This window comes from Drosophila ananassae, chromosome 2L (assembly GCF_017639315.1).
Source record: "Drosophila ananassae strain 14024-0371.13 chromosome 2L, ASM1763931v2, whole genome shotgun sequence".
Lineage (NCBI taxonomy): Eukaryota > Metazoa > Arthropoda > Insecta > Diptera > Drosophilidae > Drosophila > Drosophila ananassae.
In genome coordinates, this window is record NC_057927.1 from 25,469,844 (window position 1) to 25,495,442 (window position 25,599).

At 43.6% G+C, this 25,599-nt stretch overlaps 3 protein-coding genes across 3 annotated transcripts; 2 read left to right on the forward strand and 1 right to left on the reverse strand.

The window, feature by feature from the left end:
- Positions 1-13,250: 13,250 nt before the first annotated feature.
- Positions 13,251-13,730, reverse strand: LOC116654564. The gene is given in 3 exon segments (XM_032449824.2): positions 13,251-13,388; positions 13,390-13,432; positions 13,434-13,730. Coding segments are annotated over 3 exon segments (279 nt in total). The 5' UTR covers positions 13,532-13,730.
- Positions 13,731-14,381: 651 nt separating this feature from the next.
- Positions 14,382-18,028, forward strand: LOC6505545 (M-phase inducer phosphatase). The gene is made up of 2 exons (XM_001964688.4): positions 14,382-15,211; positions 15,846-18,028. Exons 1-2 carry the CDS (start codon positions 15,156-15,158, stop codon positions 17,236-17,238), a joined length of 1,449 nt encoding a protein of 482 aa, XP_001964724.1. The 5' UTR covers positions 14,382-15,155; the 3' UTR covers positions 17,239-18,028.
- Positions 18,029-20,025: 1,997 nt separating this feature from the next.
- On the forward strand, positions 20,026-25,415 carry LOC6505546 (aminopeptidase Ey). Its single transcript, XM_001964687.4, has 7 exons — positions 20,026-20,123; positions 21,883-22,357; positions 22,414-22,569; positions 22,733-23,590; positions 23,653-24,202; positions 24,485-25,005; positions 25,063-25,415. The coding sequence occupies exons 2-7, from the start codon at positions 21,891-21,893 to the stop codon at positions 25,289-25,291; spliced, it is 2,781 nt and encodes a 926-aa protein (XP_001964723.1). The 5' UTR covers positions 20,026-20,123; positions 21,883-21,890; the 3' UTR covers positions 25,292-25,415.
- The last annotated feature ends 184 nt before the right edge of the window (positions 25,416-25,599 follow it).

The following is a 25,599-nucleotide window of genomic DNA, read 5'->3' on the forward strand; positions in this document are numbered from 1 at the left end:
CTTTCTTTTCGGGTAGCAAGTTAATTGGTTTGAAGTTTTACACACATCTCAAGGATTTGCATGTTGCCCAGGAAGGGAAAGGTTTTCCTTTCACTTTTCTCCGAACTTTGATTAGTCAAATGAGCTGGTTCTTTGTTGCACTTCAGGTGTTAAGAGGCTGGCGGGTGGGCTTTCATTGTACAAGAAAGGTGAATGCCAGCTGAAAGTGTCTAAGAACCTGCTAATGAAGCTGGAAGTCAATTTTTCAACTGCCTTGACACTTTCTCTTAATTGGGATCTCCCGCTTGGCAGTAACGGAGGCAGGGGAGCATTTCCCAAAAGAAAACCCCAAATATAGGAAGGCAGCTTGCCAAAAACGGGAAAACGGAACAACGGAAAACCCCCTGTTGGAACAATGCCAAAATAATTAGCTCCTATTGATGGTGTCTGAATCAAACTCCCTGGGCGTGACACGTCACAATATATCCACAAACGCCCCGCCAGCGATCGCAGATCCTAAGAGTCCTGCGGCTGCTGCAGCCTGCTGGCAAATAAATCTCCAAAAGAAAGTCGACCAAGTTGGAGAAGAATGAGGAGAGGGAGCAAATGTCTTGGCACGGGACAACGGCCTCTAGATTATCAAAATGACAGCCAGCCGGCATCTAGCATTGTTGCAGCTTCATCATTTTCATTTTTCTTCCCATTTTGCAGACGCACAGCAGCAATATCCTTGCCACATCAGCAGCTGCAGTGCCAAGGACCTCGAGCAATTGCCCCCTCTTCTTCGAGGGAAATGTTTTACTTATTTGATGTCCTTCGTCCTTCTTGGACTGCTCTTGGTCTTGTGTGTATTTTCGTGTGTTTATATCAAGCGCATTATTTTTGCATATATTTTCACACACAAGCATTCCTTGCACTTTTTGATTGTGTTTTTTTTTTGTGCCTTTATGGCTGAGATTTTTGCATTTTGCGCGCATTTCTACACCAAAAAAAAAGCACCACCGGCTGATAGTTTGGTTGCCTCTGATCCTTCAGTTCCTACTCCTGCTCCTGGAAAAAGGAGATGGAAAAGGAACAGGAGAAGCCCGTTGACGTCCTCGTCACCCCATGGGCAAAAGTTTTCATTATGTCGTTTCTCATTCTCTCTAATTTTTTGTGCCTCACGGCAGTTTTTAGTTCTACACTTAAAGAAATAATATTAAAAAAATAGATTAGATTAGAATATACTTTAATTTAACAAAAATAAAATCTGTTGACTATTTTTAAATTATTTTAAAATAAAAATGTGTAGCTCATTTATAGTGTCCTTAGTTTCCTTCTATGATCATTATTTTTTCTTAAAGAATCTAATTTTTAACAAAAAAATATTTAATAAACCATATATTTTCTAATTTAAAAAAATGTATAATCATCTATTTATTTTATCTTATTTTTATTAGTCCCTTGGATGTTTTGTTTTTGTTTCCCATTTAAAAGTCTTAGACCCCTAATTTTCTGAGTGTGCCTCCCTGTTTTCCGGCTTCCTTCCTTATTTGCTCCTTTGCTTCCTTGCTTCGCTCGGCTGCTCCTGCTCGGTTCCTTGCGTGTGCATTTGCCACATAGCTCGCGCCAAGAAAACGCATATGCCACCTCGATCGCCCATCGGTAATCCTGCTCCTTACACAAGGACACACTCACACCAGCACAGGCACACAGACGGAGGCATGCAATCGCATTTGAAATGAAGCAAAAATTTAATGAATCGTGGCAAGGAGCCAAAGCAGGGCCCTAAGAACTGAGAAGTCTCAGGGAAAACTCTCCAAAGTCTGTGCCACAAGGAGCAGCTGCTCGACGGCAGGGCGGAGGGTTCAACTTGATCCTCGAGCTCGACTCGAACTCGTATTAGTAGTAAAGCACCACCAGTTCCAACCAGCAGCCGAAGCACCACCATCACCACCATTACCACCCGATCGATCGTCTTGGGTCACCGCAAGACTTGCACAAAATCCCAAGAATATTGATGAGGTTTGCTGAAGAAGATAGGGATTTTCCTTCCAATTATAATAAGGAAGATGCCATAAAAAAAGGCACTTGAATACAAAAATAGGTTATTTAATATTTTAAAAGAAAAAAATTGTCTTGAGAAAATGAATATTAAATATCAATAACACCTATGGTTCGCTATAAACTGCATTCTAAGTAAAAGCCACTATTTTAAATCTAAATTTATATTTCGAATAAAAATTATTACTTTCTTCCCTTAAAAATTCTGTCTTTATTGGGGGTTTATCTATTCTCCATGCTCCCAGCCAAGATGCATTTATGGGGGTATACAGTTCTGGGGTGGAGTTCCAATAATATCGTGTGGCTGAAGGGGCAAGAAGACAGTTGCTCTGCTACATAAATAAATGAAACTGGCAGCGTGACAATGACCCCAAATGTAATTAATACGCTGCTGAAAATGCAGCAGTTCCGTTACAGCGAGAAATTCCAAGGGGAGTGGAAAAGTCGTGGTGGAAATGAATAGAAATTATTCCGAGTTGTGCATATGTGGGGCACTTATCTTGCTACTGTCTTAGGTTAGGGACATCAAAAAGCAAACAGTTCGTTGAACTTCCTTAGAGCGTGCCACATACACCGCGGCGTATCTATGGGACGGTATAAAAAACAGATACAAACTTCCCAGAAATCCATCACATGTGATAAGCAATAGGGAATTAGACAAACTATTTGGAACTATATTTAGATTGTCATATAACGAAAAGGGGGCAGAATAAATAAAATAGAGTTCCTAAAGCAACATTCCTAAAACCATTTACTTGATATGCTTGTGCGGCAAAATAGTGTATAAGGTTGTTCAAGGTTTTTGGGAATTAGTTTAGGGATTTTATAAAGAAAGATCTAGGAAAGCTATAGATTGGAATAATAAATATTTGAGGGGGAATTCAAGAAGCCATAGGTATGTTGTCATAAAAATATCCCTCTTTAAAGCAATTTCTTATGATTATTTCCATTAACGGAAAATCGCACTGCAAGCTGCAAGTAGATTGTTATTTTCACCTTGTGCCCATTAGCTCTTTATGAAAATGGATCGGCTTGGTGGAGCAGGTCAATAATTCCAAATTAAGCTCAATTATGGTAAACAAGAGTTCGATTCAATTGGCGCTGCTCCAACCCCTGTGTCTCGTTGTAGCCCCCCATCGAATTCATTAGCCAACAATGCTCAATTGGTGGTAAGAACCGGAGGAGCATTGGTAAGCCATTAAGGTATTTGCCTTTTTGGGGGGATGATCGAATCGAATTGGGGAGACCCCAGGGAGACCCCTTTTAGCTAGGGATCACTTACCGAATTTGTCGCCCGGCGATAAGGACGCTGGCACCTAGAAAACATTAGTGTATCAGTCTGCACATTAAAACCGCACAAAATATGGGACAGATGTTTGGTAACGAAAGGTTCTTGGCTTGCGCCAAGGAAAACACACAAATTGAAGGTGTCAAGCTGACTCTGACGCGAAGGAGTGGGATCATCAAGGGAGGAGAGGGTGAGTTTAAGGACGACGGAAGACGGGCGAAGGAGCGGCAAAGCCGGCTGCCAGGACCTCATTATTCGCTGCATTTGCTCGCTTCGCTTGGCTCGTCTTGGCTCATAGCTGTGTTACAGTTTTGCCTCCTTCAAGACGAAAACCCCGCGCACTTTGGCACGAGCTACGATCAGCTGTAGTTAGGGGGATGAAATGCCTAGTCTTCCAGGTGGCGGCGTCTAGCTTCGTCCTGGCAAGGGAACCAGTTACACTGAAAAAAAATACACACACTTTGAGTGTAAATCCTATGAATGAATACACCCTAAAAGTGAAATAAATGCCTTCTTATTAGTTTGAAGAATTCGGCTCCCTTTCAATCATCTTTGTTGAATGACTACATTTTTAATATCTGACTAGAAGATTTTAAGATTATATGTAACATTCTGAATTACCTTTTCTTTCAGTGTATTTTTAGCCACCCCTAAGACATCTTGACGACTGTCTTGAGCATTGGAAATTGTGCAAAATCGATTACAATGATTGCATTTTGGAGACGGAAGAAGCCAGGAATTCGGGGATGGAAGCTGCCCGGCAGCAGAATCGCAGCTATTGCAGGACAATAGCCGATGTGCGCCGGAAGAATAATGGCATAAACATTGGACCCTATTGTTAAGGAACTGCAAGATGTGCGCCAGGAGCCCGGTGTTGCACTGATTTTCCTTGGCTGGCCATTGTGCGATGCATTGTTGATTTCTTGATTCCGTTTCTACCTCAAAGATTTTTGCACAGCCGCTTGCTGGTGACATTGCGCAATGATTACCGTTGTGCGCAGCTAATGTCCTGCCAGTAATTTATATGATTTGAAGGAAGAAGTAAAAGTGAAGGAGGGGCGACTGTTTCCTTGCCTCGTGCCGATTCCAGTCGGCTAGATGGCCCGGTGTGCCGGACAATGTGCTCCCTTTCTGTGGTCAGTCGCTTGCCGTTCTATTGCACAAATTTGACTATTGTCCTGCCGGGGTTTTGATCGAATATTTAAGATCCCCGGAGGACTGTACCCAGCTGCGAGCTCGAGTTTGTTTAGACGGGGGGCAGCAATAGAGCTTTTGCAGCTGCTCCTGCTGATGTTGATGTGCACCGCCCTGATTTATGTCACCCATGTAATCACCGCACTGATTAAGCTGCTCACGGTCGTTGACTCGACAAGGACTCGTCGAGTGCAGCTGCCGCCCGTAGGAGCAGCATCATCCACAGGACTATTCGCTGTACGAAATCAGAGCCAGACTATCATCAACCGCCGCCAGCATGAGCCAGCACCTGCCTGTTTACAACTTTTACAACGGGAACGTGCCATATCCTGGGGGTTGGCAACCACCCCAAAAAAGCAGCATTAGCACCACCACCACCACCGACACCACCACTAGTTCACTGTACCGAAAATCGTTGGAAAATCATGTGGAAGTTTTTCAGTTGGCACTATAAAAAAAGTTTATGAACAATCCCCCTTTTGATGAAAACAATACAGGTTTAAAATAATAGACTTGCCTATGAGATTACAATTTTTAAAGTAACAGAAAGTATTTGCTTTGAGTTTTAGAAATGTTTGTGATGCTAGTATTTTATTTCAGTGATGCAGTCCTTCCACCAGCAATGCCACCCTCTGGCGCACTTTCAGCCGTTAGATTCACACGCGCATTATCCTGGCGCTGGTTCTGCGCACTGTACCAGGATAACGACGCCAGCGCCGCCGCCACCACCATCGCCACCACTACCAGCAGGACCAATAAAATTACCACCACCGCCATATAGGATCAATTAAGCGACTCGAGTTGTGCGGAAATGGTATTCACTTGTTTTCATTTTTCCAGCCCGGGGGTGAACGCTTCCCATTTCGCGCAGGACTAACAGACGCACGTGCGCTAGATCCTGATCCTGATCCTGCTGCGCCTGCGCCTGCGCCACACTTTCGCGCATTTTTGGGACTGACAAAAAGGATCTGCTGGCGCAAACACACCCTCTACACCATTTGTATTTGATATCCTGATGCCGGGCCCTCTAACAATGCCACTTTTAATGCAAATACAATCGCACATCCTTTCGATCCTGGCGCACAAAGGGATGCATATTAACAATTTTGTCCAGAATAAATACATTTCATGCGGGCCAAATATAAATATACATATTTTGAAAATAGAACGTAGAACGTGCCTTGTAAATTCTATGGCAATTCCAAATGAAAATGGTATCCGGCACACGTGCCAAATTGAAAGGATTCGTCGAAAATGCGGATCACGGTTTTCGGGTCTCGTCGTTAAATATTTTAGTGGGCGTGAGGTGGGATTTCGAAAATTACGTTAATGGAAATACTTCCGAGGAAGGAAATGCTTACTCGTAATTAGAAAACACCAAAAACTAACATAAAAAATCTCGTAACAAAATGGAAACATATATAATTAAATAAGAATTTTTAAAACATTGCCTAATAATATCTAGTTTCCCATTTTTGCAAAATACAGAAGATCTCTTGAATATTTTTCAGCTCCACTTTCAAATATGATATCCAAAGAACTCACTCAGCAATCAAGGCCCAGAACTATTCGCATATGAATGTGTGCAAATTATAGATACATATGAGGAGATGAGTATTTTATTTTTCTCATTCCATATCAGACCCCCAAAGACATACCAAAGGCAAGACACAGTCAGAGTCCCAGACATGCCATGCAAACGAAGTTATTTTTGTAGAAATTCAAACCTGCAGTGAGTGAATTATGAGCCAGTGCTGTCAAGGCTATATGGGAATGGGCTGATGCTTGGCAAGCGACACACACACGCTGGGAACTCGGATCGGGGAACGGGGTATTAATGTCCGGAGATACCATACACCATACACATAGGTGTGATCGCGGGAGGACGGGAACACCTTAGACCGAGTGCAGGGAACAGGTTGCAGCCCCGAGATTCCGAACAATAGGTAGACAAACTCACGTACCCTTGATCTTGGCTGGTTCTGTTGCCTTGTTTCTAACATTTTTGAAATCTGCGCAATCTTTTTTGGTATGCACGGTCTTAGTCTTGGCCTGTCAATAAGGTTTCCCATACTGTGATGGCAATACAGCTATTTTTCAGCTAATTTTCAAGGAGTGTTTAATAGTTATTATTTACAAAATTAAAGAAGTATTTAAAAAATGTATCTTTGTATTTAATAAAATATTTATGGAATATACTAAAAATATTTTATACATATACATAAGTTAAAGATCGGATGAATATGACAAAAAATTGATCCACTTAGATATTAAATACATACTTTGAAGTTACTGTTATAGCTCTATCTTTAATCAATTGGATATAATCTGGATATAATATATATAATATATAATATATATATATATATAAGATATAATATAATGGATATAATCCATTCAATATCATATCTTCTTTAAACACATATATTTATATGAAAACTCATAGAACATTCTTAACATTTTTTGAAAATTCAAAAAAAAGTATCTATTCTAAACACTTTTTGGCATCTGAATGCGCAACACTGTTTGCATCTTCAGGTTAGTCAGATTGCTCAGGTTGTTGTTTCTCGTACTCCTGCTGATGATGATGATGTTTGATGTTGATCATCGGCAATGACTAGGAAATATTGCCTTTCCTAAGAAGGATTTGTGTCAGCAAACGTGACTCGAAATACCAAGTTCCGAGTGCATGTATATGTGTTTGATTGCTGATCCCTTTGTGTGTGCCTATTGTTTGAATAGTTAATTATGGGCTGGATCGGCGGACACTCCTTTCAGCAGAGCGGAGTGCGAGGGCCTCAGGATCCGAAAACAAAAGGGAAGCCTTTATCCCGCTCCCAGTGGCAGCTCAGATTGTTTTGCCGCCATAATCATTTTTAACCATAATTTGGGAATTATTTTTAAAATTTTTTCGAATTTTCACATAGTGCGTGGGCGGGGGGTGGCCAGTGGGCGTGGCTGCATTGACAACTGCTGACAATGACTTCATTTGTGTGCCAACCGGCAGGCGCTGACAAGCGTCAAAGGAGAAAAAGGGAAAAAATGAGGAAAAATGACATGACGAACTCCCAAATTGTGTTTTGCAGATTAATATTGCACACATATGGCGAGGATGGCCAAGATCAGTTGATGGATCGATGGAGTACTTGTCGAGAAATTCATAAACGTCATGTGCCCTTTGTCCGGACCACAAAGAGCTGAATGTGTGCAATTACCGATATTCTGGCGAAAGATTGCAGTTCAACAATCCATGAGATGAGCATGTGATTGCACTTGTAACGCCTTGAAATGTTGAAAATTTCGACGGTAGTTTCCACAGATAAAGTGGATTATCTTTTTCCCTAGTCCAGAGCTATGATCACTTCATTTTTCTCATTAAGGTTTCTGGAAATCTCTAAATTATGGTGTAGGTTTTCATTTTAAAATTATACAGTATCTGTATTGAAAGTATATCTATGTATAATGGGAGATCTCCACCAACACACATAGCAGGTTTAAATTATTCCTACTATCTTATTAGCTATTTATCCGTTAGATATCTAATACTATTTAAAATTTTAATATATTTAAGCCTCTTAAAATCCCCTAATAGTGTCTTTGCTCGTCGCAGACACTTTTCCCATCAAGAGCCTGGCTCGTAGTGGAGAATCCCTATTGATCCCGATACCTTCCCAGAAGATCAACTTTCTTGTGCAACCCCCTCGGTGAACCCGGCACCACCACCCCACACCCCAACCGAAAATACGAGTGGAAACTGCATAAGGACATGAGGCAATTGCAAATTGACATGGACCATTTGCCGATGTCTTCGGGACGATCGGGATCTTCAAGTTTTCATCCCACGGTTGCGGGGTAAAAATGCACCCATGTCACATAAATAAAATTTGTATATACGATTAAATTTGAAATTCGAATCGTAATGCATCTCGTGGCGAGGTAGGGAAAGGTCCTGTCAGTCAGTCAGGACGAATGGAAGACAGAAGGGCAGACAGTCCGTCGATTCCTGGCATCCCTAACCCTCCTAAAGGGGCACATGATAGACAAAATCTTGTCATAACTTTGATGTTGTAAGTAAAACAATGAAATTGGCTGGCTGTCCTGCTGCTGAGACTTGCTTTTTTGCTTTCGTGCTGTTCGTCTTTCTTGCCCCTTCCAAGGTGAACGAGCCATCCTTATCCCAGGACCTCGTCCGTCCTGTCTGGGAATGGAAATGGTGCGAAATGGGTGCAGCTGCCGCGGGAAAACCGTTTGGGCTGATTATGCAACAACCACGAGCACATCGATGCCACCTAATGTGCTGTGTGATTCGTTGAGACATTGAAAAATTACTGGACCACGATGATTTTAAGATGATTTTTTGACTGATTTCACTTGGCCCTACCCCCGTGTCACGGGGAATTTGTCAAGAGTCCGAGCCGTTCCGAGAACCACAAAAACTGCGCATTAGGCAAGATCAAAATCAGCGCACTAGATCGGGATCCAGAGATGCCCAGTTTCTGGTTCCTCTCCTGCCTCACCAGCAGCCCTCCCTCGTCTTCGCATCTCATCCCATATTCATTGTCCCGGATCTGGTCAGGCAAATACAAATTGCCATTGGAACGGAAAGGGTTGGGCCGAATGTGTTGATGGCTGGGCCGCTTTCCAGTTTGTAACGCGATAAGATCGGTTCGGATCGGATCACATCAATCCCAAGGAGCGCTATCCCTAAAGAACGTTAATCAATTAATTACATGCTGTGCCTTCACGGAGGGAGCGGGGAGAAAAGGATTCGCCATCGACAAAGGGTTGGCCCTTTCCACTTTCTTGATTAATTTCCGACATATCCCTAGGCTATCTATAAATTGGCATGGGGCGGCGACTTTCCTTGGGAAATTAGCTTGACCAGTGGTCAGTTCGTGGGCCAGTCGCGTGTCTGATATTAATATACAAATAAAATATTGACCATCATTCAAAGGGGTGAGCAATAGATCACAGGAATAGGGTCTCTGTTGTTCTAACACGAGATTGTAAAGTCAAGAAATTGTTGAATAGAATATGGAGATTGTGAGGGGGTAGGGAGTTCTTCCTTCCTGGGAGGTACTATATGTATTGACTTGACAAATAAGATTCAAGTTAATTTTTAAACTCAATTTATTATCTTTATTATTTTTTACGACTAAGGCCATGCAAGATTACCCTACAGATTGCATCGCCTTTGAAGGCCGATATAATTTATACAAAACGCTTATCTGGAATTTTAGGGACAAGGTTAGTGGGGATGCTATTTTAAGAACCCGTATATCTGGGACACACAACCCAAGATTTGCGCGCCAAAAAGTCGAGCCACTTGAGAAGTCATCCAAGGCTCGTAAAAAACCGAGAAAAGGAAAGACCTCAACTGCCTGCTGTGTGGGAACCAAATCGCTCCGATTGCATGTGACAGGAACAACAACATTTTTGCACTGCCTGACAAAGTCGACAGTCGACAGGACAGACACTTAGACGGACCAAACAGAAAGAGATCAGAACTGTTTCATTGTGTGCAGCACTTGTTTTAGCTTTGTTGTTGCACGTATTGTGACCCAAATTACTTTTTGGCGAAAACAAAACCGACCATAGAGACCTGCAGCACACATTTGAAAGGAATGGCAATGTGCCGAGCACAAGGCGAGCAAATGTCCCGAATAAATGGGCAACCACTTGACTAGGACAAAGGACTGGCCGCTGCTACTATTCAAATTATAGAGAAAATTGCCAGTAAAACACAAACTAATTGTGTTTGCCAATACATTTCTGGAGCTGGAACTATTGCCAGACCGGGAGGGGGTGTCCTGGGAAAATTTAAAAAATCCAAAACAGATCACATTGGAGTTGGCCTGGGAAACTCAAGTGGCACTCAGCGTGTGCTCTTTGATAGAGTTTCATCGATGTTATTTCGCCTGGCTGCAATGTGGCAGGCAGATGATGATCCCTACCAGCAATACCAGTCCCAATCTAATCTAGGTTTTCGCATCACCCTGAACCGGCCTGGAAACCCCGATACGAGCGACAAGCGTATCAGAATCGAATTGAAATGCGCGCAACTCATAAAAATATATTAATAAACATGGGAAGCGGCCGGCACCCTAGAAAACGAAGTTTGAGATACTCTTGCTTTACTTGAGGACATACATATTATATTTGAATTTGTTGGTTATTAAACTCTCAGGACTATCTCGATTTTGTTGAGATTTTTCAACCTAAAGTTCACTATGCTTTCAAAGTGTTGTTTAAAATTAGTGAGGGACCCCCTGTAGAAGGGCATAAAAATACACATACCATATCTAAGCATGTCAAGAACATTGTTCGCCTATTAGAACGAATATGTATGTTGATCTACATATGGAGTACTCCGCCCCCAGATGTTTCTACTGCGATACAATAATAACTTTTGTTGTACTACCGAGCCGTTAAAAAGGCGGAGAGCGAACAGAGAGTAACGTTGATTAGTACTTCCTGAGGCTGCTGTATAGTCCAGATACGACCAGCAGTATTTCCATATCATTCAACAATGCTAAAAAAAAATACATTGGCATAGAGCTCTGGCAACAAACAAACAAACAAATATAACAAGCAAACAACTGCAAGAACAGGAACTTGGGGTGCACAGAGGAGCTTGAACTTAGCTTATCAGAGTGGTGCCATTTGGAGCCGTTTCCCCGGAGGGTCCATGCCTGCCACTTGGGTTCTTATTTGTCGGATATTGTAAGGAACTGGAGGACATACTCAGGTGTTTGATATTCAAGCGAGGAGCTTGACAATTTCCGGTTGAAATTCAACTGAAGCTTTAGACCCACGAAATCAGTGCCATCATTAAGGTGACTTCCTTTCCGCAGATCGCATGAGGACCCAACACCCACCCATGAAGATGCCATGCCATTCAGCATTAATGGACAATTGATTTCCTCCTTTTCAGCTTTCTTTCACATTTAAACTCTGAACCCGGCAATTGATTGTCCCGGAGAGAGCTTCATTCGGCGGACAATGCGGCGCTATATAGTATATGGGTGTGCGTTCTCTAACATCGAAATGAATTGCTTATTTTGACATTTATTAAAGCTTTAAATAAAATTTATGCAGAGAATCAATTAGTGGAGCAGGACCATAAAGGCCGAATGAAAAATGAGAAAAGACGAAGAGTTGATGGTGATGGTGAAGAGTCGATGGGAGGTGGGGGGGATGCGTGGAACGACACGCAGCCGAAAGTCAAGTAACGAAATGTATCTCGAAGATATTTCTCACAATCAGTTTGTAGACAAGGAAAAAAGAACAGAACGGAACGGGGCGATGTGACTAAAAAAATATAACAACAATATATACGCGGCGGTGGCCAAAGGCAAGGGCAAAAAGACAACAAAATCACATGGAAGAAGGCAGCGAAAGATAAACAGAATACATATCGAACGAGTGCCTCTTGCTCCTTTTCCCTCAAACGAGTCCTGCGCACGCACACCAGTACGAAAAAGGTTTTTGGCGCAAAAAACCTACGGCTATTCCGTCTTCACCTACTTCTTCGCCAGAGCTGCCGCTGCCGCTGCACTTCTGCTCTTCGTCCTACTCCTTCTCGCCGGAGCGACCTTCTCCGCAAGAGGGCAAGAAATCTCAGTGCCGTGCCTCCTGCCTCCTTCCCCACCCCCTATATCTTTCTCTCGCCGCCACTCCATCCTTCTGCCTCAGCTCGTGTTAAGGAATTTGCGCGCGCACGTTGTCCCTGCTCCTTGCTCTCCTGTCCCCCTCCACAGATCCTTCGCTGCACACACACACCAGCACGCAGCAGGACGAATTCTTTCTCCTTGCTTCTTATATCCTTCGGTCTTGGCTCTTGATCAGCTGACTGAGAGGGAACCGCTATCCTTCTCTAACTGTTTTTTTGTCTTCGTCCTGGTGTGGGTATTGGTTCTAATCAGTATCCTTGCGCTTCTCTTCCCACCTTATGTACTAAGATACTTCCCCTGCCGATTGCCCTTACCCCTGAGATTTTTTTTTATGTAGGAGAGAAGGAATGCAAGGATTTTTGGGGATCAGAAAAGAAGATCCATGGAAGATGCAACCTTATTTTATTTGCCTTGGAGAAGTGACATTACTCATACGCCTAGAGATACAATTGCGGGCCTCCTTCCAATTGCTTCGCCACTAACACTGTCGCATGTGGACCGCCCAGCCTTTAACCCATGACCACCCCACCACCCCTAAACCCTAAACTTTGGACGTGATTTGCGAAATGCGCGCGCGCGCGCAAATGTATCTCAAACCCTCACAAACACAGGCAAGCGCAAGCACCGGCGAAAAAAGCTCACTTCTTGGAATTTCGATTTGCAATTTAGCTCTTTGGATTTTTTGTTGGTTGGTCCTGTGTATTTTTTAATATATTTTTCTGGCAGCCCCCCTCTGCCCCTGCCCCGCTATTGTTGTGCTCCACAGCCATTCACATTGTTGCTGCAATTTCTTTCTCCGCTGCGGCCTATTCTCATTCTTGCCGCAATCAAAGTGGCGCACATGGATGTGTGGGTTTTTTTTTTTTTGCATACGCTTTTGATTTCGCCGTTTTTGCCCTTTTTTCTGCTTCCCCATCTTCTCGAGATTGCGATAGTACTGTGGGTTCTAAAATAATTCTAAGGCTGTGACTACACACCATTGAGAGAGTATCTGAACTTGAAAACACAATGAGTTTGGAGATTGTGACATTTCATTGTCGCACAGTGGGCCAGTGATACGTCCAAGATACTCGCTATATGGCCCACTGTTCCCAGCATCTGGCTATGAATGAGTTGGGGTTTGGGCTTCCTCCTCCCTTTTCCCCTATGCGCTTTTTTAACTTGTTCAGAACCACTTTATGATTTCTGAGTCCTTTTTTTGTTTGGTTTTCGATGCCCTGTTTGTTGCTTGCTTGTTTTCCATAAAGATGATCCTCGGCTCTTCCTGCAGCAACAACAAAAGCTCAAAGGAATTCTGCGGAATGAAACCGTAGCTCATTTGGCCGTTTCGGCGGGCGGAACTGAGCTTGATCATTTACTTTGCTGGAGGTTTGGGGATTGTGTGAGTGATATTGGCGCGCTGTGCTCGTCTCACAGGGGCGGCGATCTTACAACAACACACTTGCGCTGCAGCCCATGGGTGTCCAGCCCCCTCGATGCCTCGATGACCCCTCCGATCCACTGAAGTGACTCCCGCAGGGCCTCGGCGCATATGTAACTCGATTTTTGCTTTAACTTTGCCGCGATTCCATACAAAACAAGGAGGCAGTGGAGCTCAGATAAGAGGACTCTTCATTTCTGAAATATTAAGAATTGATTAAAAATAAGATATAACAATATCCATTGTTACAAACTTATAGGGATAAAGTATCTTTGAAGTTGTATCTATTTCCAATAACATTTTAAATTAGCCAATAGCCACTGTTGGGTTATCTGGAGCTGTGGAAGCTTTGCTCATTTAACGACATTGGCGTCTACGTCTGCAAAACACAAAGGAGCCACGCCCCCCTGCGAACGCCCCACTCCGCTGCTGCGGCGATCATATGACTGCCACTACCTGCTGATGTGTGTTGTGTTGTGGAGGGCTGGAGCAGAGGGGGGTCACCTGGGGGAGGCGGCGTTGAAGAGGGGCACCAGGAATGCGTGGATCTCACATTATTACCTGCAAACGACACAATCGATGCCGCCTTGAAATTCTGCTTAAAGATTTGCGCGATTCTTCGCCGGCTCGCCCCATCTCTGTCGCACCACTATTGTGGTGCAGCTTAAGTCACATGTGTTCGGGGCTTCGGCTCCACTCGGCTGGGGTCGTGTCGCGGGGAGCTTCGCGTCAGGGTATAAAAGCACGCGCGCCAAAATCAGAGCTCCAAATTCTTCTGTATCGGGCGCTTCCTTCAGTTCTTCAGGCGGATGGCCGAGTGAGAGTCCGACTTTGGCCAGAGCTACGGTAGGGGAAATGCAGGGGAAAGGGCAAAGTAAATATATACTAGGGCTACCTGTTGCAATGGTCTCCAACTGCACAGATTCCTTATTATCCCGATTCCCCGATTTTTCCCTTTTTCCATTTTTCCATTTTCCTCTTTGTGCCGCTACTGCCCTTTCGTTCACTCTCCTGGGAACGGTGCCTCTCCTTTTTAGTCTCAGTAGGTAATCAAAGGTGCAACAACAACTAAACCGGCTTTCTCTCCTTGCTCTCACATCAGCTGTGAGTGCAGGCTCTCTCTCGAGATCGGAGCATATGGCATGCGCCATCCCTTTCTGGCTCGATCAAAGGTATTGGCGGCAGAGAGCGCAGTCGCTGCGCTCGCCCGACTATAAAAGCAGGGGCCCTCGAAAAACTCAATTCATTCGTCCTCGTCAGCTCAGCTCAGCGCATCTGAAAAAAGTAAAAAGAACTCGGCGTACAATGTTCCACTGAGTAGAACCGTCAATCCGGAAAAGTGCAGCGAACCTCGTACCCATAACACGGCTATCGCGAAACGAAAAATAAAACAATGCTTAACCGGACAATGCCCAACTAACTGAAAACCAAAAACACAAGTGCAGAGTGACAGAAAAAATTGTGTTTTAGCAATTTTTCTAAGCCAAAAACACCGCCATCAACAACCAATCCAATCAACATCATCAACCTTCACTAAAAACCACCAAACACCAACAAAATGCTGTGGGAATCGATTGCCGAAGAGACAAACTGCAACATGGAATGCAATATCAGGTAATTATCTCCCAAAAAAGCCGCCAAACAATCAAGGATTACCTATTTTCCAATGGACTACCAGTTGAACGGGATATTAAAAATGAGAGAAAAAGAAAAACTTGAAAAAAAGTGCAAGTTCAAGAACAGTTGAACAAAAGTAAGAGTTTTTTTAAGCAAGCTCCTCACGTTTGGCGCTCAGCTGTTGTTGTTGCTCGCCCGGCGATCTTGCTTGCTTTTCATTCATTAAACCGGCTCCCAGAGGCGAAAAAAACGCCAGTTTTTTACGTTTTTTTTACTTTTTCGTTTTCTGCTCTTTGCGGTTCTTTGTGCTCGCGTGACGTGTGACCCAAAAGTCCAAAAGTGCAGATGCAACGCAAAAGGGAATTCCAATTCCAATTCCGATTCCGTTCTGGGTACCGCAACTTCCAGGGGATAGAGAGCGAAGAAGCAGAACTCAAATAGGGCTCCTTCTAGGGATCGAATATTTCTAACAACCCCTGGCGCTGGTTGTTGTTGTTGTTGTTGTTGCCTCACAACACCACCATACCACCACCACCGCCGACGCCTGTATTTTTAGCCCGAGTTTAATGACCGCACTCTCCGAACTCCGAACTCCTGACTAATCCTCCCTCTTCTCTCTCTCTCCTTGCAGCAATAGCAACAAAAACAGCGCCTCCTCGCGCCGGGCCCGTCGTTCCCTGGAACTGATGGCCATGGACCAGGAGGAGCTCTCCTTCTACGACGACGATGTGGTGGCCCAGGAGCAGCAGCGATCGGCCAGTCCGGAACTCATGGGACTACTGTCGCCGGAGGGCTCGCCCCAGCGCTTCCAGATCGTCCGCCAGCAGAAGGTGCTGCCACCGGTCGCCGGCATCGCCGAGGCCAGCAGCGCCACGCCCGCCCGCAGCTTCCGCGTCTTCAACAGCCTGTCCTCCACCTGCTCCATGGAGTCCTCCATGGATGACGAGTATATGGACCTGTTCGAGATGGAGTCGCAGCAGCAGCAGAGCGCCCTGGGATTCCCCAGTGGCTTGAACTCGCTGATCAGCGGCCAGATCAAGGAGCAGCCCACCGCCAAGTCGCCGGGTCTTGCCATGCGCCGGCCGTCGGTGCGACGCTGCCTCAGCATGACGGAGAGCAACACCCCACCCGCCCATCATCACCAGCAACCAAAGACACCAGAGACTGCCCGGGACTGCTTCAAGCGTCCGGATCCGCCAGCATCCGCCAGCTGCTCGCCCATCCAGAGCAAGCGCCACCGATGCACCACCGAGAAGGAGAACTGCCCCGCCCCCACCCAAATCACCAGCAGCAGCAGCACCTCCACCATTGCCACCACCAGCAACCCACCGCCGCTGAGGAAGTGTATGTCCCTCAACGATGCTGAGATCATGTCCGCCCTGGCGCGCTCGGAGAACCGCAACGAGCCCGAGCTGATCGGCGACTTCAGCAAGACCTACGCCCTGCCCCTGATGGACGGCCGGCACCGGGACCTGAAGAGCATCTCCAGCGAGACAGTGGCGCGCCTGCTGCGCGGCGAGTTCGACGATCAGGTGGCCAGCTACCGCATCATCGACTGCCGCTACCCGTACGAGTTCGAGGGCGGGCACATCGAGGGCGCCAAGAACTTGTATACCACCGAGCAGATTCTCGAGGAGTTCCTCACCGCCCAACAGACTGAGCTGCAGCAGCAGCAGAACGCCGACTCGGGACACAAGCGCAACATCATCATCTTCCACTGCGAGTTCTCCTCGGAGCGCGGTCCCAAGATGTCGCGATTCCTGAGGAATCTCGATCGCGAGCGCAACACCAACGCCTATCCAGCGCTGCACTATCCGGAGATCTATCTGCTGCACAATGGCTACAAGGAGTTCTTCGAGACCCATGTGGAGCACTGCGAGCCCCACGCCTACCGCACCATGCTGGACCCCGCCTACAACGAGGCCTACCGCCATTTCCGGGCCAAGTCCAAGTCGTGGAACGGCGATGGCCTGGGCGGTGCCACTGGGCGCCTCAAGAAGTCGCGCTCCCGCCTGATGCTCTAAGGGCAACTGGGTCGTTACCTAAACTGGGTGTTATCGTATTGTATATATAGACGTATAGGGGTATTTATTTCATGCTGAGTTTTAAGTTGATTTTTGTTGATTTTCATTTGTTAATCCGTAGGATAAGTTTCTCTCTCAGACACAACGCCCGAACCACTCACACTCATTCGCAAACTTCATTTCGAATCAACGTTTTTAGTTAGTTATTATTGTTTTATTATGGATTCGGCTTTAGTTCAATTTATTTTAGCACTTTAGTTCAAATTTTTAAAGCAAGCGAAAAAATGTGCATTATAATCTAAAAAGTATGAGGAACCACTGTCATTAAAATTTAAGAGGCCGAACATAGAACATAGAGATGCATCATCCCACAGAACCAAGATCCCTTAATCACGAATAGATGATAAGCAGAACAAAAAATGGCTAAAAAACTAAAAAAAAAAAAAAAAAACAAAAAAAACATAAAAAATTGCTCGAAAAACATCGTTCATCAACACATACTGAAATCCATCGTAGAGTTTAAGAAATTATCGCATAAGAGTTGAAAGTTGAAAACTTCTGCTAGGTACAATTTACGCTTATTATTTGTTTATTTTTATGTAATCCGTAATCGAAGAATCCCCAAAAAGAAAAACTTGCAAATCGCAATCGCATACAACAAAAACAAATGATTATTTTTACTATGTAATGATTATTATTTAAGCAAAGCTTATTTTTGCATCAAAAAAGGCAATATTATTGAACAAAGACCATCAGATTTTAATATATTTAGTACACGACTTAAACTGAATCACTTGATTTTTATCTTTTGCCGCCATTAAGCGACATTCGGGCGGGAATCTGGGAGTTAATTATTTTTTTCCGGAAATTCCTATTTGAATTTGGCGCGGAACTATGTACATATATCACAGCGGACAATCTTAGTGGTGACAAATAATACATATACAATACATATAATAATACATAATACATATATATAAATAAAAAAATATATAAAATAAAAATATTCTAATTCGGAACATGTAACAATAGCAATAAACCATATAAGACCGTGCCGGTTAGGAATATTTTTAATGTATACTTCTTTTAGATATATTGCATTTGTCACCAAAATTGATATTAGATTTTTTGAGCGAGGCAAGCCACCGTCATTTAACCTCGTCAAGAGGAATATTTTTATTTTTGAAAAAATGAAAAAAAATCTCTTATATCCAAAGGCTTTAAATAGTTAAATAAATAAGTTAGTACTCTGCCAATAGTTTAATTTTTATCATTTTATTTTTAATTATTTATAATATATTTATTCTTGACAGAATATGACATTGCACAATTTAATGTCCCACTGTGTTTGGCGCGTATAACAGAGTAACAATAAACGAGCCACAAAGCTGTTATACATTATTCAAACGTGCCCACCAGAGGGCGTCATGTTAGCATGTAAGGTAACAGTCATGTAAGGTAAAAGTTGAAAGCGCGCAATACTTCAAAATGATGCAACTTGTAAAGTAATAAACAGATAAAAAATTAATTATTTTTTAATTTTTTTATAATTTCTAATATTTATAATAATTAGATAATTTTTTTAGATTTAGATTTTTTATAAAAAGAATTATGACATAAAATTTAGAACTCTTTTTATCTTCCGTGAAAGGTAAAGATTCTGTTTTTTAAAAATAATTTAATTAATAGATAATACCATTAACCCTATTAATGCCATTTATTATTAAAATATTTCCATAATTATAGAATTAATTCAAACATAGTAGTCCAAGAGTCGAGTATTAGAATCTCCTGTTCCCACTTTTCTCACATTCATTTAGAGATTTAAACACCAAGTATTTAAAAATTCAAATAAACTGTCCTTAAATTCGAGGTATAGTTCAACCAAAACAGGGGCTTAGTATTCATAAGTATTTCATGATTAAGTTCAAAGCTGCGCCTGTTTGAAACTTCTTTTTTTATGATTCCAGCAGGTAAGCCAGGTAAGAAGATTATTAATTGTTTATTGCTTATATTCAATTCCATCCACGCCCATCGAGCTTTCTCTCCCTTTAAGTGAAAAAAAAACTATCACAGAATTAATCCCGGCACACAAAAAGTGAGGAAAGGCGCCAAAGCGCGGTTTGTGGCAATTAGCCAAAGGCAGGGCTTATGCCACGAATATATTTACGAGAGTTCCGTGCCAAGTTAGCCCCCCCATGCCCCACAGTCCCCACAACCCTTTTGTAAGCCGCCCTGCTGGGCTTGTCTACACTCGGCTTGTTTTGGTTTGTTTTTGCCACTTCACGAGTCCGTGTGTCCTCTTATCTGCGGAGCTTCCTCCATGGGGGGTTACAGACTGGGGGCTTGGGCAAGGAAGGGGGCTAGTAACCTCTAGGGTCGAGTGCTGAAGTGCTGCTGGCATACGAAATAAAAAGAAATGGGTTAATCAGCGCAATTAAGGTCAAAAACACGTAGTGACATCTTTTCTGGCTGTGCGTGTGTGTGTGTGTGTATGGGTGCAGTGTGATTCAAAATTGCGCATACGCCGGGTAAGCCCTGCCATTATTTCATTGCAGGCACCCGCTGAGCTGCTGTGCGGCTGTGTGTCTATGTGGGTGTGCTGCCATGGCAGCCAGCATATAAGTACAGATACGTATATATGCTCCTCTATGATAAAGATTCTTTGCGCCGACGTCGACGTTTCAATGCCCCAAGCTAGGCGAGACTCTCTTGTATCTGTGAGCGGTGTAATAATGCGCCCAAGTTGGTGTGTGTGTGCCAGTGCCGGGCTATAAGATAAAAGCAGCGCGCTCAGAAAACTTTAGATTCGCGGCGACCGTCGAACAGGTCGTACTCGGTCCTCGTTTTCGTCCTCTGGCTTCCTGTTTGTTGTGCTCCAAACGGTGCGTTTTTTCTTTTTAGAATTTTTGTGTGTCAAGCACCTTAAAGTGCGGCTTGAAAGCAATTAAGACAAACGAAAACAAGTAACCTGAAACCAGAAACCACCAAATTGCAGCGCCAAAGCTCTAGCCCAAAATGGTTAAGCAGCGAGTGTGTTAAGAACATACATACTCTGTGTTCTGTCCTCCAAAATTTGATCAAAAAAAGTGTTAAAGTACCTGCCCCTGACCCGTTTCAACTAATTAAAGGTTTCCTGCTCCGGGAAATGTGTAAATTTCATTGTGAATCGAACGAAAATGCCCAGCAATATAATGTTAGAATAACAATCTTAACGACCATAGGCGTGCAAATCAATTAGCGCGGTTTCCCTCGCGTATATATAGTTAACTTGGATGAGTTCAATTGGCAAGTCAATGTCAGGCAAACACGTGCTTAACTTTTACCTCAAATAAAGCCAAGTTAAGAAACAAACAACAACCTTTAAGAATAAATATTTACCTAAATGGAGATTATTTAATTTCCCTTTTATACCTGACTTGAAATCTAAACAAAAATAGTCAATGAAAAAATATAAAATGTCACACGAGCGATTGACCTTTATTTTTTTAATCGACCTTAATGGGAACTGTTTTACTTAACTTCTGAATATTTAACACATTTCCTTAACTTCACCTTTCCTTATTTTCTTGCTTAATAATCTTGCTATATAATCCCAATCAAAAATACTTTATAAATATGCAAATGCCTCAAGTTCAATGGCCACACCCGCATTTGAATTCATATATGCACTCAAAGAACTCGAAAAGTTAAATCATTTTTTTTTTGCATAATTAAAAAAGAAAGAGACGCACAGCGAAAAAAGAAAAGAGTCTACAGTCTTGTAATCTGGTTTATCCAGTATATGCAACTTCTGCTTGACTAGGAATAGTTGGGGTGGGGATACTGGATCTAGGAGCTTCTCCAAAAGGGAACCATAAAGGTGTTATGTATACTATTTTTCTCTTTTTGAGCAAAATATCTCATAATTGTAGAGCATTTTTTTATAACTCTGATATGTCCATACACGGTGAAGGGTATTCTCAGGTAGATGGCACAAAGTGCGGCTTGTGAGGAGAGTTTAAATCGGGTTTCGTTGGCCCAGACCTTAATACGTGCGCGGCATAATTAGCCAAAATAAACACTTGCAGCGAAAACATAATAAATAAAACAATTTGCATGCATTTAAAATAAATCAGCAAAAAGTCCACAAACCGTAAAAAATTACTGTTTGATTAGAGTAAATACTGGCTAACAATCACTGATTCATTGATTAATTTTTAATTAAATTTGGCGGTTTATGGAGATCATCACCTGATTATCCACTGATTATTTACCGCAAGGGCTTAGGTCCACCTGTTAGTGTTGTCGAGTATTTACTCGAGTATTTACTCCTCAAACTATTTAGTTTTTTTCTATTAAAAGATATACCTATTTTTATTAATTTATAAAACGTTTTATTAAGTTAAATATATATTTTCTTATAAAAATAAAATTGAGCTTTGGAACAAAAAAAACTTAGAAAATGTACTCTAAAAAGGTGTCAACTCTTGGGAGTTTCGAGCCAGCGCCAAAAATTTAACGTGGGCGAGAACTGTGCTGTTTTATTGTTTGTTTCGTTAGTCAACGTCCACTGTATTCGATTTGCCAAGTGATTTAGTTAATTGCCACAGTTTGCTTCGCTTGAACACCCATTAAACTAGTGCCGTCCTCCCTCGTCCACAGACTCGAGCATGAAGTGGTTTCTCTTGTTTGTGGTGGCGCTCGGAGTGGCTTTGGCCACGGCCAACTCCGACTCCAGCTACAGCTACTACCGCCTTCCCACGGCCCTGCGGCCCCAGAAGTACCATTTGCGTATCCTGACCAATCTGGAGAATCCCGAAGATCTCAAGTTCGCAGGGACTGTGAAAATCATCATCGAAGCTCTGGAGAACACAAACAACATTACGCTCCACTCGAAGAATCTGACCATCGACGAGTCTCAGATCACTCTCCGGGAGATAAGTGGCGACAAAAAGGACAACTGTGTCTCCTCCACGGCCGTGAATCCCTCCCACGACTTTTACATCCTCAAGACATGCCAGGAACTGGTGGCTGGTAGCATCTACGAGCTGAGCTTGCCATTTGCCGCCGATTTAAACAGGCAACTGGAAGGCTACTACCGCAGCTCCTACAAGGATCCAGTGGCCAATGCAACAAGGTGGGATAAAAATCCATTAATCTGCGAAGGTTATAATTCTATAAATTGTATTTTAGATGGATCTCTGTCACCCAATTCGAACCAGCATCGGCGCGCTTGGCTTTTCCCTGCTTCGATGAGCCGGATTTCAAGGCACCTTTCATTGTCACGCTCGGTTATCACAAAAAGTACACTGGCCTCAGTAATATGCCAGTAAAAGAAACAAAACCCCAGTAAGTATTTCATTGAAATATGAAGCTGTTAGTGTTTGAAAGGTATGTCTGCAAATATTTTTCTAATTTAGCTAGTGACTTTCAAAATTAGCAGTTACTTCATCTTTAAAAATATATGAGTTAAGTGAAAAGAAAACTTTAATTACCATTATTTTGTTTTTAGTGAAACGCTCGCCGATTACATATGGTGCGAGTTCCAGGAGTCAGTGCCCATGTCCACCTATCTGGTGGCCTATTCCGTCAACGACTTCTCCCACAAGCCCTCGACTTTACCGAACAGTGCCCTTTTCCGCACCTGGGCCCGTCCTAACGCCATCGACCAGTGCGACTATGCGGCCGAGTTTGGACCAAAAGTCCTGCAGTATTACGAGCAGTTCTTCGGCATCAAGTTCCCCCTTCCGAAGATCGACCAAATAGCCATTCCGGATTTCAGTGCCGGTGCCATGGAGAACTGGGGTCTGGTGACCTACCGGGAGATAGCACTTCTCTACTCGGCGGCCCACTCTTCGCTGGCGGACAAACAGCGGGTGGCTAGTGTGGTGGCCCATGAGCTGGCGCATCAGTGGTTCGGCAATCTGGTGACCATGAAATGGTGGACCGATCTGTGGCTCAACGAAGGCTTTGCCACCTACGTGGCCAGCTTGGGCGTGGAGAACATCAACCCGGAGTGGCGATCGATGCAGCAGGAGTCGCTCTCCAATCTGCTGACCATTTTCCGCAGGGACGCTCTGGAGAGCAGTCACCCGATTTCCAGGCCCATCCAAATGGTTTCGGAGATTTCCGAGAGCTTCGATCAGATCTCCTACCAAAAGGGTTCCACCGTGCTGCGCATGATGCACATGTTCCTGGGCGAAGAGTCCTTCCGCTCGGGTCTGCAGTCCTACTTGCAGATGTACTCCTACAAGAATGCTGAGCAGGACAATCTCTGGCAGTCCCTAACGCAGGCTGCCCACAAATACCGTGCTTTGCCCAAGAGCTATGACATTAAGAGTATAATGGACTCCTGGACACTGCAGACAGGGTAAGTGGATACAAGTATTTGATAATTTAGTTATTAATACTTCATTAATTTTTATTTTTCAGCTACCCAGTGATTAATGTGACTAGAGATTACTCAGCCAAAACCGCCAAACTTAGCCAGGAACGTTACCTTCTGAACACCCAGATCACCCGAGCCCATCGCGGAGGATGCTGGTGGGTGCCGCTTAGCTACACCACCCAGGGAGAGCAGGACTTCAATAATACCGCACCCAAGGCCTGGATGGAGTGCGGCAAGAATGGCGAGAGTCTGCCCAAAACCATCCAGAACCTTCCCGGACCCGACCAGTGGGTAATCTTCAACACGCAGCTGTCCACGCTCTACAAAGTGAACTACGATGCCCAGAACTGGAAGCTTCTGATCGAGACCCTGACCAATGGAGATTTCGAGCGGATCCATGTGATCAATCGTGCCCAGCTGATCGACGATGCTTTGTACTTGGCTTGGACTGGGGAACAGGACTACGAAATCGCCATGCGACTGATTGAATATTTGCAAAGGGAGCGAGAGTACCTGCCCTGGAAGTCGGCTTTTGAGAACCTGAAACGAGTTGGTCGGATCGTTCGTCAAACCCCCGACTTTGAGTTCTTCAAGGTAGGTCTTAAGTCTCAAACTTATTTCGTAAAATGATTTTTCATAACTCTGCTACCCCTGTAACCTCATTCTCCATTTGTATTTCGAAACAAAACTTTCAAAATTGCTCTCACACAACTCCATCCACAACCTAAACACAACCCTTGGGTGCACATCGAATAGATGTTTTTTGTCGTAAGTCTGAGGATCTTGAGGATCCACAATTGTGTGTTGATATATTTGAATATAGACGGTTTATAAGCGAGTATTTGACTAATTTTACGAAAAATTACCTCTTCTTAGCGCTACATGAAGAAGCTGATCAGCCCGATCTACGAGCATCTGAATGGAATCAACGATACTTTCAGCGCGATTAAGCAGCAGGATCAGGTCCTTCTGAAGACCATGGTGGTCAACTGGGCCTGCCAGTACCAGGTGTCTGATTGTGTGCCCCAGGCACTGAACTACTACCGCAATTGGCGGTCAGAGCCCAATCCTGACGAGAAAAATCCGGTGCCAATCAATGTGCGGAGCACCGTCTATTGCACTTCAATTAAACATGGAAGCGATTCCGACTGGGAGTTCCTGTGGACCCGCTACAAGAAATCGAATGTGGCTGCTGAGAAGCGAACTATTTTGACCGCTTTGGGATGCTCGCGAGAGGTGTGGCTATTGCAGCGTTATTTGGAACTGACCTTCGACCCCAAGGAGGCCATTCGCAAGCAGGACTCGATGTGGGCATTCCAGGCTGTGGCCTTCAACGAAGTGGGCTTCTTGCTGGCCAAGAAATATTTCATGGACAACGTGGACTTTATATACAAGTTGTAGGTTTAAATAAGAAATTAGTTAGAAATTACCTATAAAAATTGTACATTTTTTAGCTACCATCCCCTCACCAAGGACATGTCGCGTCTTCTGTCACCACTCTCCGAACAAGTCATCACCCAAAGTGACTTCAATGAGTTCCGCGACTTTGTCAACAATTCTCGCCAATCGCTCAAGGGCTTGGAACAGGCCATCCAACAGACTCTGGAAATAATGCTCACCAATGTCCAGTGGAAGGAACGAAACTACCACCAGATGTCTCGCTCCATCCAGCAGCTGCTCTAGATTAATCCTCTCGAAACTCTCATCAGCTCATTTAAGAATTTTAATCTCTTGATTTCAGCAGGAATATTATGAATATTTAAAGTCCCCTAAATAAACTATTTAATTCTATAGTATTATTCAAAAATCCGACTATAAAGATTCTTTTTCTAGGTTAATGATTATGATTATTAGAATTTCTAATCCTACTTTTTTATTAATCAGATTTCCGGCTGAAGCGGAATATCTTTAAATTGCGTATACGCCGGGTAAGCGCTGTTTGTGTTTCGTTTTTATTTGGAGAGCGTGTAGGTAATACCCATGTAACAGGT